The sequence below is a fragment of the Malaya genurostris genome, chromosome 2, assembly GCF_030247185.1.
Source record: "Malaya genurostris strain Urasoe2022 chromosome 2, Malgen_1.1, whole genome shotgun sequence".
Classification (NCBI taxonomy): Eukaryota; Metazoa; Arthropoda; class Insecta; order Diptera; family Culicidae; genus Malaya; species Malaya genurostris.
This window is the reverse complement of record NC_080571.1, coordinates 295,889,293-295,902,091: the sequence shown is the minus strand read 5'-3', so window position 1 is coordinate 295,902,091 and position 12,799 is coordinate 295,889,293. Positions and strand designations below refer to the sequence as shown.

At 41.3% G+C, this 12,799-nt stretch overlaps 1 protein-coding gene across 2 annotated transcripts in view; it reads left to right on the top strand.

Annotated features, from left to right (window-relative positions):
* LOC131430655 (epidermal growth factor receptor) overlaps positions 1-12,799 on the top strand; it is a 295,688-nt gene that overhangs the window by 273,237 nt on the left and 9,652 nt on the right. For both annotated transcript variants that reach the window (XM_058595780.1, XM_058595779.1), the window contains exons 2-7: positions 9,249-9,668; positions 9,733-10,033; positions 10,102-10,609; positions 10,676-10,847; positions 10,919-11,051; positions 11,123-11,430. In XM_058595780.1, the coding sequence (XP_058451763.1) occupies positions 9,249-9,668; positions 9,733-10,033; positions 10,102-10,609; positions 10,676-10,847; positions 10,919-11,051; positions 11,123-11,430 (1,842 nt within the window). The remainder of the gene's footprint in view (positions 1-9,248; positions 9,669-9,732; positions 10,034-10,101; positions 10,610-10,675; positions 10,848-10,918; positions 11,052-11,122; positions 11,431-12,799) is intronic.

The following is a 12,799-nucleotide window of genomic DNA, read 5'->3' as shown; positions in this document are numbered from 1 at the left end:
TGTTACATACCAAATCAGTTGCCATTATTTCGCTAAACATCGATCCTTACATGGCCCGAAATTTCTAGCCCAACCGATCGGCAGTCGGCAAGCTACCGGTAGGCTGCACTCTGCTGGGTCTGCCGGGAATTGATATTCACCTCTCATCCCATGTAGCACTCATTATAAATTCATATAACAGACGTGTTGTGCGTACCGGAGTTGATAGACAGCCTCGATCGAACCCAACCAACGAAAAGCTAGAGAAAAAAAAGCTAGTTATTAAGTTATACATTTTGTACTGTGGCACTGTGGCCGGTGTGTTACTGTTCAGTGCTTCGTAGGTCCAAAGCACACGGTAGTGCCTGGTTAGTTTAGATAAATAAAACATTTAACGAGAATCGAACAAGCGGCCGTCGTTGTGCAGAAGAATGTACGCGGGGATTGTTGTCCAACTGACACGATGATAAATCGCTTTCTCTTCTCGAGTGCAGAGAAGAAAGGCCGTGTGCCATCAGCGAGCGAGTTGCTGTTGAATATCTCGTTACGGCGTTGCTTAAACGTTATGACGTACGAACTTCACATTTCATTCCGCTTACGCTGTCGATTTGATCGGCGATTTTTGAAGGCAGTAGTCAAATCAATTGGATCCATCCGTGCGTTAAATGCAAAAACGATTAGCTTGTCCGCGAAGTGTTCCCTGGGGACAGTTTGTTCCCAGATGGCGGCTTGCAACTAGGAAGCCGTCATCGTCATCGCACGTGTCGCATTCGATTATGAACCACAAGCTCTCCCCGATAGCTACAGACTCCACAAGACGACGACGGTCCGAGTAGGCCAGCTGCGGTGACGATTGGTTGCTAAGACATCGGCCGCGTGTGCGACCGATTCGATAATTAATGGCAGAATTGACGTCCTTCAGTGATTGCGCTACTTGAGTACTTGAGGAAAAACAAGAGAAAAAAAAAATAGCTGTTCGTGAGACACGCTAAGAGGGCGCTTGTGCGATAGTATAGAAAAAACGCGGCGACATAATCTAGTCGCAGATAAGATCTTTTACAGAAAAATGGCTCCCGGGTTCGTCGTTTGTGCGCATTTAAGTCATTGGTTCCGTGATTCGATTTTCACGTTTGGATTCCTGAAACATCGCCACATTATCTACTCACCGATTTAACCGAATTGATTACAGATTCAAGATACATCTCAAAAAAGGCTAATTCAGCACATGGCACGTGCCTTTTTATTACTATTCTAGTCGAGTTTTTCCGCAATCGCGTGCCGTCTTTTGCGGAATCCAGCTTTAAAACCCGTTAATGGCAGCACAGCAGCAGCAGCAGCAGCAAGAAAAGCAATCAACTTTTCAACTGTCCTCCGCCACCGACGGTAAAGTGGTTTGATTTTTATATAAATTTCTGATAAATTGCACTTTTGCTCCTTTCTCCTTTTCACACGTCGGCTTAGGGGGTGACGGTTGAGTACGGAGTCCTAAGATAATGGCCGCGCGGGTTCAGTCGGACTTGGTGCGAAGTGTCTTTCATGGCAAGATTACATAAATTAATATTAATCACCTAATCGAAGTGGTCGCGATCGGTGCAGCAAAGTGGACTAAATTTTTCGTTTCATCCACTTACTTCTGCATATCGGTTAAGCGACAGTGACGATGGCCGTGGCACTTCCCCGGCCGCTCCGATTCCGGTAATCGCCTTAATCATCAATCTTGAGACAATTCGACGGGTGCTCTCGAATTCACGCAGCCCGATTGACCAGATGGTGGCGCCCTCCTCCGGTAGTATCGAAGTCAAATCTCGCAAGGTGGTAAAAGCATTTTGGTGCTACACGTGGGCCCCAAACTTGCGCGAGGCTTGTTCCGCCCAGATCGAGGAAATCCTACGCATCGCCGTTTCGTGCTTGAGAGGACTATGGTAAAATTTGGCTGCCCACATTCACTCACCCACCCACTCGTGCCGTTGTCGTCGTCGTCGTCATCGCTATCGCAGGGGTGGTGTCTCAGCAAATGAGCCGTTCTGTGAAGTTTTGACAGACGCCACGCGAATGCCTGACCGATCCCCGCATGCATCATCATAGCGAAACTCTTCAAAAGGCGCAGACGTGGGGAAGTGCGATCACGGGTTCCTGTCGGTGTGAACTGACAGTCGTGCGGGGTACGCTCAGACACACACACACACAAGGACCGCTTGTTGACCAAATGAGGTCGTAAACAAAGCACTAAATTGGAACCGAGCGGCATTGAGATGGTACTCCAGAAATTAAACACTCGTTTTCGTTTGGGAAACGTCGACTTGGTTTCGAGGATGGCTTTGTTTGGCGATCGATGGCGATAGGTTCCGTTTCGATTGGGATGAATTTGATTCGCTCGGATTCAGTACGATTTGTCATCAACACATCGTTAGGTAGAGGTTATGCCCGAAATCAGAAGTTGATAAACAATCGGAATTTTGACTAACCGATGAAAGTTCATTTGTGAGTTATTGACAAAATCTTTCGAAAAATTTGATACTTATTTCACCTAATGTACGATAAATTACGAATTATGCACACTATCCGGTGTTGGAATTCATTCGTAGTGTTTCACGAAAGATGGCGTTAGCTCAAAACCTGCTCTCATAGCGCATCTTTACCAGTTAATGATATTTCTATATTGTTTTCGTATCATTTGTTGATTTGTTTGTATATAAAGCATGTTTATGCTTGTGTTTGAAAAGTCATTTTAGCGAGGTGTGTTACTTTATTACTTTAACATGAAGAAAAGAATTGCAGAAAGTCATCATATTTTAGTGGAAGTATACAGTGAACATGCTCTCGCTGAGCAAACATGCAGAAGCGGTTCAAAGCGGTTTTTATTTGTTTCGATTATAGCGGTTTAAACATTAAGGTCATTCGCCTCTTCGGGTTAGAAAAACTTTCTGATGGGGTTGGGAATTGAACCCAGATGGGCTACGTGAAAGGCATCGACTTACCTATCATACTATACCCGTCCCCATTATGTAAAAACTTTCATAGTTCTCATAATTATAGTTAGTTGGTTTTGTAAAGGAACAGGCTACTCCTTCAATTTTGTTAGCCTTCACAATTACAAACTGTTCAGTCAATTACAATCATCTTTCTTTGAATACCATTTGAAGATCTTCCGACTGCATTTTTTCTTCAAATGTTGAGTTATTCAGCGTCTTGTTCAGGAAAAAGAAGGATTCTCCTGAGGAAGACGCATACCAATAGCGTCGAAAAGTTAAATGCTTAAACAAAAATATTGGCACCAATAAAAACGGTGACAAGCAACTCTCCTAGTCAGTGCTTGAGCGGAAAATGAATATAGCGCAAGAAGACTAGTGCTTGATGAACAAATAAGATGTTTGGATGTATGGTACCGGTCGTGAGACGGCTAGGATGTAGACCATGTTCGATGTACGCTTTATCATGCCTAATCTTGTGTTGGAACTGTTTCTATCACAAGGCTTAGGGTGGCGAAATGGTAGCGCGTATGCACGGAATGCATAAGAACGCAGGTTCGAGTCCTGTGTCTGAGCGTATCTTTTTCCAAAAATCATCTTTTCTATAAATTTTTCATTCATTTGGCTTCTCCAATATATGCTTCCACTCAGTCATTGCAAAAACTGACCTTAGTTATGGGAACTTTACGTCAAACCAACTAACATTTAATTAATCGACAAAAATATTAGTTTTATTCCACTATTGACTTAAAAGCTGCTGAATCTGTGGAATCATTAAACAAAACTAGAATCATTTGCCCGAATCTGTTCGCATTCGCAAAGGAGTCGCTCAAGAAAATTAAGGAATATTTTGCTCTCATCATCTCTACATTAAAAAAAAATCTAGATCTATTTCAGGCGGACAGTCAGAAAATCGCTTCACTGCTTCAGAAAAAGTTCTTAAATATTCGTCGTTTCGCTGAAAGCCCGTTCAAGTCATTTTTATCGTATTGGTCGCTTCGTCGAAAGGGTCTAACTTTGCTGAAAATATCATGAACATTTACATTTGTTGCAATTTCGAAGATAATCTTCTCCATTGCTTCAACAGGCTCAGGCGACTCAGGGGCTGGTCAGAGTCGAGTCTAAGCCCTCCCTTAGAAAAAACATCTAGAACATTTAGGGGTTTTTGTTGGTTTGTGCAAAAAGCACATATTTTATTTCTATTTGATCGCGTTTCACCTTTGGCTCGTCAGTGCTTAAAGAAGTTCAATAGCAGATGGCAGTTCAGTTTGAACTGCTTTAAGCACTGAAGAGCCGCATGGGCATGAGCATGAGCATGAGCATGAGCAAATATTGTAGATGATACAAGATTTTTTTCGTGCCTACTTCCAAGCACCTGTAAGGTATGAATTCGTTCAAGGTGAAAACTGTACCGAACCGTAATGATAAACAGATTGTGACGGCTAAAATCCGGACTCGCAAGTTGTATCGCGAATATTTGACCAAGTATTCCTGTATGATAATGGGCAATGATACTTATGTGCTGCAAGACTTTCAGTAGTTTCCCTGAATGGCTTTTTAAACTGCCATGCAACGGAACGGAGTAGAGAAGCATTTCAGGATGAAAAAAAATTCATGCTTCCCAAAAAATATTTGGTTTGATAAGCAATATGCAATGCAGGTGTGGTCGTTCAAGTAAAAACTTTAGCACTACTGAAACTAAAATCAAGGTAATATACCGTGAAAAGTATCTAACAAAGTCTTGGCATTACATTCCTTTTGTGGAATTTGGCCTTTCTGTTTCAAAAGACTTCGTAGCCGAATTATAGCGTACAGGATCATTGAATCCTACTGACAATAAGAATCCTTCCAGGTCGGGACTGGAACATACGACCACTAGCTTGTAAGACCAGCGCCCCATGCATTGAACCGCCAACCCGGGTTATGAAAAATGCATAAAGAAGTGATTATTTACATTCCTACGCAACCATGACGCTTCCTCGCTATTCTGGCATGCTTTGGCATCTACGCCAAAAAAATTTGGAATGGTTTAAAGCTAATGGAGTCCAGTTTATACCGACAGAGGCGAATCCACCTAACTGCCCGAAGTGTCTACAACTATAAAAAAACGTGATTAATCCACCTAGCAGTGAGATGATACCTTTTTTTTCAATCTGCATGTGTTTTTTGCAAGGATATTCTTCGGTGTTTTAGTTCTCATGACATTATTTTAATTATCGTCGTTTTAAACGACAAATTGAGATTTCAATCACTCATTACCCTGTAATGTCAAAGCTGCAAATCGTATCGAATTTCAATCTTAACGTGTGACAATCGATTGAACATTCCATGAGATGTCGAAGTAAGTTCCACTTTAGAGTTTTTCGTCACTATTTATGGTACTTCCAGAGCCGGTATTCAGGAACTAGCATAACCCAAAATAATTCGTATGGCCATAAATTAATACGCCAAACAATTTACATCTTCTATATCGGTATGAATTTTAAAAACTCATCATCCTGTAATTCCAGAATAAGATAAAATTCATCAATTTTGTATGGGACCTTAAGTCCTTTAATTTGAATTTTTGTTTTTGAAGTTCGATTTGGCCTTTTTGAGAAAATGATTGAGCTTTGAGAAACGATTCGATACTGGAACCGGAATTCTGTAGCCGAAATTAGTTAAATTCACCTGAGAAGTGTGTAGATATCTTTGAGAAATTGTAGAATTATAATTTGGGGGTACATTCCGAATCAAAAAAACGAATACCGCTTAAACTGAAATAAATTTATTTGGTAATCGACTATCCAAATCTGCAAACCCGATAAACCTGATTAATTTAAATAAACGATATAATAATAATAATGATTAATTTATGTGAAATGGACATTTTTTTACATCACCCATCACCCTGTATCTCCTAAACCAGAAGTCGGATTTGACTAAAAAGTAAGATGTTTTATAGGGTTTTAAGATCTCTCATTTGAATCATAGATGATTTTTTGATTTCATTTGAATCTTAGATCGGTTCAGCCATCTACGAGAAAAATGAATTCTAATTATTTTAATTTCGTTTCACATATCATTCTGTGGTTCCGCAATCAGAAGTCGGATCCAAACATAATTCAGGAGCGTTTTTTGGGAGAATGCGACTTTTCATATGAATCTTAGGTTTTAGAAAACGGTTTAGTCATCACCGATAAAATTGAGTGAAATTATTTGTCACACACGCATTTGCTAATCTCGACGAACTGAGTCGTATGGTATATGGAAGTTATGTTCTTCCAGCATTTATTGCTGTAAGAAGTTTAAACAAATATAATTATGGAATTACTTTCAATTCGAAAATTCTGCCATAATCTGGTTTACATATGGCATATTCGAATGATTATGTTGCCAAAAACGAACCGTGCTAAAATCGTTCCGAGGCAAATTGTCATGAAAAAGGATGCTGTACACAGTCTTTTGGGTACTTAGAAACAAATGTATGTAACAGTATAAAAAATCGTGTTTTATATTGCTTCCAATAATTTTTTTGCCAGACAGCGCTCAAAACTTCTACTGCTGGAATAGGGGAAAAAGTCGCTTGCACAAAAATTTCGATATCTCCGTTAAGAATGGACGGATTTTAACAATCTATGGCTTGTTGGATAGCTATTAGCGTGCGGAATCTATGTCTGAAAACATATTCTGTTTTCAAGGTCAATTGTGACAGATACTGTCAAAAAACTGAAAATTTCGACATAAAACTTCGTATAACTCAAAAATTAAACATCCGATCTCTAAACCATTCAATAGCGTTCTGGGTGACGGGGAGACCTTTCATTTACGACTAGTTTGATCAAAATCGGTTCAGCCGTCTCTGAGATCTCGACCTCTTAGTTGACAACACACATACAGACACACACACACATACACTCCCACGCACACACACACACACACACACGGACATTTGTTCAGTTCGTCGAGCTGAATCGAAATTTCGGGAAATTTTTCTAAAGTTTGAGCGAATTCTATACCTATTTTTTATATTTATAAAAATAGGTAAAAATTGATTGCTTAATCGGTTGCAGAGAAGTCTGTACAGACTCTAATGGTTGGAGTAAACTCAAAAGTTCGTAGTTTCTTCATGCAGCCTAATTAAGTTACTGTAATAAATTTTAAGATGACTAATTATGCACAATTAAATGAAACGAGAAATGCACCTTGGAATGATCTAACAGCAATTTTTTTGCCACTTAGTAGTCCATCATGAACCGCTGAAAAAACGTAAAAGTTTTTTTTCCTATTTGACTACAAATTAGAAAATGTTATTTGATTTCTCCTTCGTTATGGCACTAAAGAGCAATTAGCGTATTCGCATTGATTTAGGTTGCACTGCTAAGTTGCACAACTAGTACAATTTGACCTGCTATTCACTGGAGTGATGAAAACTAGCTTGAAAAATGAAATGAAAAATGCATGACTTTGTACATTTGGCACAGAACTGTTAGTTTGTATTCAAAAAACCCCATAATGATCAAGTCCACATTCAACTTCAAGACTCATGCGAACAACCCCCAATTTAATCGATTGATTTCCTTTCAGTTAATTGCCACACCCTCAGGCTTGAACTCAACTGCGACGATTGATTCGGTGCTTTGTGCTGTTGGACAATGAAAATTAGAACCGAAACGTTTTCAAGGCTCCGAAAACTTTGACAGCTTTCGTTTGCACTGAACAATCACTTCGTTTAGTGACCAACCCCCCTTGGTTGAAACGTCACCAGGCTAGTCAAACTAGTAGGTGCAACTACAGAAGCACTTAACGCCTCGAAATTGGTAACTCTACTTCTTTGAGGGCACCCGACGTGCTACGTTTAGTCAGTCATCAATTACCGGGAAATGGTTAGGATCCGCGCTTTTCGGGAACCTACCCATAAGTGCTTATCATTCTCGTGCGCGTCCTTCGAGTGGCAAGTTCGCTTAGATATATTTTAATTTAATTACACGCTTTCAGAAGCTGCCCACTGCTGGTAGCTCTGGCACTCTGGTTCTCGATAAACAATAATGATAGGGTTGCTGTCGATTCGCTTCTACGTCTCGGTGGACCTTCCCAAGCCATCGGGCGGTCAAATGCCGGGAACAAATCTTTCCACCGCGACTACTGACTGACTGACTGACCACCGATCACCTCCGGCTGCTGCATGCAAACTTTGAGACGGGATACGAATTAGGCGAAATGTTTAAATTTTCTCTCTCTCTCTCTCTTCCTTCACTTCACCTTTCGTGCCATCGAGTCTGATTTTGTTTCTTTCTTGAGTTCACGGGTAGGAGGGAAAGAACCTCCAACGGAATCGATCGACGCACGTTCATAGCCATATAATTTGACCTTCTTTAGATTTGCTCATGATTGATTCCGAATCTTAACTTTTGGTTAAGTGTTTTTTCTCGGAGTCTCTTTCGTTTGGTTCCGTTCGACGTTTGGCTTCTGGAGTTCGTGTGCTAGGATTATCGTTTTCTCCTTCGTTTTTGTTTGTGATTAACGTTCGATTTTCGACGAAATGGTTGATTCCGTTGGTGAAAGGCGTAAATTATTTGCTCGAAACGTTTGAGAAGCAGCAGAATAGACCAGTATTTCGCGGAAATGATTCCAATTACCGATGGCAGTTTCTGTTCGCCTTCATTAGATCCTCCCACTCGGGCTCTCGATCATAGCAAACGATGCGTTTCTAATCACAATCATAATTCGTTCACTACCCACAACCTCCGCCTCGGCATGAACCTCATCAGTGTCCATCGATTTGATGGAAGCAACATTATCTTTTCCATCAAAAATGACCCTCGCTGTTTGTTCGGCTAGCCGCACTGGTTAGCCGCAGGCGTTCCCTCTGATTTTATTGATCATCCGCGCCATTACTCATTAACATAACTTCGACTTCAACATCGAAATGTCATTCCGAAACGCGACGCTTCGTTGCGCAAGTAAAATATTTGTATACGAAATTTCATTTCAGTTCGAAAAACAAACCACAACTATACCGCGGCAATCGATTAACTCTTAGTACATTCGCAAGTTGTTGTTGAAAACGAAAAGAAAATATCGTTCGTTCGCGAAAAATAAAACGATCAACTTGGCTGGCGGGCGTAAGCGAATAATTACCAATAATTAAATGCCACATTCTTTAAATCGAACGTAAGCCAGCTTTTCTCCCGAGGGCGATCGTTCGGTAGAGTTACTAATTGCGTATGCAAATGCGTCAATAACTGTTTGTTGAGAAATCCATCTAGTATTTAGAAGCAATCTTTATTACATGTTTCTTCATCCTCCATCTTTTTTCAGTCTGCATCGGAACGAACGGTCGCATGTCGGTTCCGTCGAATCGCGAGTACCACTACAAGAACCTGCGCGATCGGTACACCAACTGTACCTACGTGGATGGGAACCTGGAGATCACCTGGATCCAGAACACCTCGTACGATCTGGGCTTCTTGCAGCACATCCGGGAGGTAACCGGCTACGTGCTGATCAGTCACGTGGACATTCCGCAAGTTATCCTACCCCGGCTGCAGATCATCCGTGGCCGGACGACGTTCAAGCTGAACAAGTGGGAGGATGAGTTCGGTCTGTTTGTGTCGTTTTCACAGATGAACACCCTGGAGATGCCGGCACTGCGGGATATACTGAGTGGGTCGGCGGGAATCTTCAACAACTACAATCTTTGTCACGTGAAAACCATCAACTGGGATGAGGTTCTATCGGGTGAGTGACAGCGAAACAGTTGGGAAAATTGTCATCACCTAATCGGGTTTTTTTTCTTCATCAGACTCGAAAGCCCAGTACCGGTACACGTACAACTTCACCTCGCCCGAACGGGACTGCCCGTCGTGCCACCACAGCTGCGAAGCTGGATGTTGGGGCGAGGGAGCTCACAACTGTCAAAAGTTTAGCAAATTGAACTGTTCTCCTCAGTGTTCCCAGGGTCGTTGCTTCGGATCGAAACCCCGCGAGTGCTGCCATCTATTCTGTGCCGGTGGCTGCACTGGTCCTACCCAAAAAGACTGCTTAGCTTGTAAGAATTTCTATGACGATGGTGTATGCAAACAGGAATGCCCACCCATGCAAAGGTAGGTCATAGACGACGAGGCTCTCTCAATGGAATTCGCTAAACGGTTTCACCCCTCCCCATTTTCAGATACAACCCAACCAACTATCTCTGGGAACCGAATCCAGAGGGCAAGTATGCTTACGGGGCAACGTGCGTTCGTAACTGCCCGGAACATCTGCTCAAGGATAACGGAGCATGCGTACGGACCTGTCCGCCGAACAAAATGGCCCAGAATGGTGAGTGTGTTCCATGCAGCGGTGCTTGCCCGAAAACCTGCCAGGGAGAAGGAATCGTACACTCAGGAAATATCGATAAGTACAAAGACTGCACCATCATCGAGGGATCGTTGGAAATCCTGGACCAGACATTCGACGGGTATCAGCAGGTGTTTTCGAACTTCTCCTTCGGACCGCGCTACATCAAAATACATCCGGATCGGTTGGAGGTGTTTTCCACGTTGAAAGAAATCAGTGGATTCATCAACATTCAGGGATATCATCCGGACTTCAAGAATCTTTCCTACTTCAGACATCTGGAGGTTGTCGGTGGCCGTCAGCTAAAGGAGAATCTGTTCGCGTCCGTGTATATTGTGAAGGTAATTTCGACAGCCGTGTGATTTGAATAGCAAACAATGGTGTTAACAAAATGACTTCGATTGCAGACGTCCCTTCGTTCTCTGGAGCTGAAATCACTCAAGCGAGTCAATTCCGGAGCCATCGTCATCCTGGAGAACGATCACCTGTGCTATGCACAGGGCATCGACTGGTCCAAGATCAAGAAGTCTGCTGATCATGAAAGTGTGATCATGTCCAATCGAAACCAAACCGTTTGTCGTAAGTTCTTTTTTTTTTTGGTTTTTAATCGGTTGAAATATCAGAATAACGTGTGTATCTTTCTCCAACAGAAAAAGAAGGAATGTTCTGCGATGAGCAGTGCACCAGTGCTGGTTGTTGGGGAAAAGGACCGGAACAGTGTTTGGAATGTAAAAACTTCGTCTACAAGGGCAAATGTCTCGACAGCTGCAAGAGTCTACCGAAGTAAGTTCCAGATTTCAAATAGCATCCGAATCACGAGTATTAAGCTAACACATTTCTTATTTCATTTCCAGAATCTATCAAGTCAACTCCAAGACCTGCGGCGATTGCCACCAGGAGTGTTCGGATTCCTGTTATGGTCCAAACGCCGACAACTGTGGATCGTGTGTGAACGTGAAGGATGGCAAGTTTTGCGTTTCGGAATGCTCTGGCACCAAATACAATCTGAACGGAACGTGCGTTGCATGTCACAAGACCTGTCTGGGATGTACCGGACCGCGGGACACCATCGCTCCGGGCGGTTGTATCTCGTGTGATCGGGCGATTATGCGTAGTGACGGAACCGTGGAACGGTGTCTGATGAAGGATGAACCATGTCCAGGTAAGGGATGGTTTTCTTTTTTCTTGAAATAACTGCTTGAAAACATTGCCTCTATTCCAAAAGTCAAAGCACAACAGGGAATAAACGCGAGCTCATGCATCCCTTCATTTGAGTGCTAACATTAAATAATTTCTACACTCATGAAAATCCTCACTTCAATGCTACATGAAAACGTATGTGAGTTTTATCTATATAACTTTTCTTGTAATACTTATGTGAAGTATAGATAGCACAGAATGAACTCATAAACTCTTAGTCCACATTTGTATCACGTAATATCTACGTAACTTTTTTCGTTGATTCTATAGAATACTTTTGTGAAATTTATGCAAAGTTCATTTAAATTGTGCTGTAAAATATATTTCATTTGAACTTACTTTTTACCAGAATTTTACTTAATAGTCACAATTGTTACTATAAAGTTCTCAATTGAATCTTAAGAATGTATATTGGTATTAAAAACTAATGGATTACATAGTCTGTTGGACATAACATTGCGATAAATTTTGTTCGCAAGCAGATATTCTGAAAATTTTACTTTTAAATTCGTTTCTGTTGAATCACTTGCGAAAAATATCGAAAATACAGAATGCATTGTTCTGAATCCTTTCTCCGGAGCAGCTAAACTGAAGCAAGAATTGTTCCCTTTAAGGAATGCATTCAGATGGAACTAGTAGTTCAAGATGTGATTGATGTGCTGGAACACAATCTAGAGGTTTTGCCTTTTGAACTCCGCTGTAGAAAAAAAACAAAATTAAATTGTGTTTCAGTTTCGTATTTTTAGAGCACAGAATTCGCGCAATGCCAATTGGTCATGCAAATAAGTTGTACTAAACTCACTAAATGGTACATTCGCTTATTAATTATACTTCTGCTTGGTACTAATATTAGATCTGAAAGTATAATAAAAATTAGCTAGACTTCATAACTGTCGATAAAATCAATGAGCAATTATTTACCCTAAAATCACTGTGATAAATACCGTAGAAGGGTCAAAAGGGATTTGGCTTATGTTGTTTGTTCTAGGTTTTTCAACTGACGCCCTATTGCGAGCACAAAATAAACATGACAAAATGAATTCAAGTAAGTGCGTGACACATAAAATATATGTGACAACAGCAATAATTCTGACATATGGTTCATTTCATATTCAATCATGATCCGCTGGTTGTTAAGAAGATCACGTAAACTCCGATGACAAAGCCATTTGAGTGTACTGTATTTACATAGTGCTACTATCCGACAAATAAACCTAGGTAAAATATGAAATGATGACCCTACAATTTTTTCCTGTGACGGAACTACCTGCGAGTTGGCGAAAGAAAATGTTTTTTTTTTGCACAATTCACCTCGCTGTTATATTCCTGGC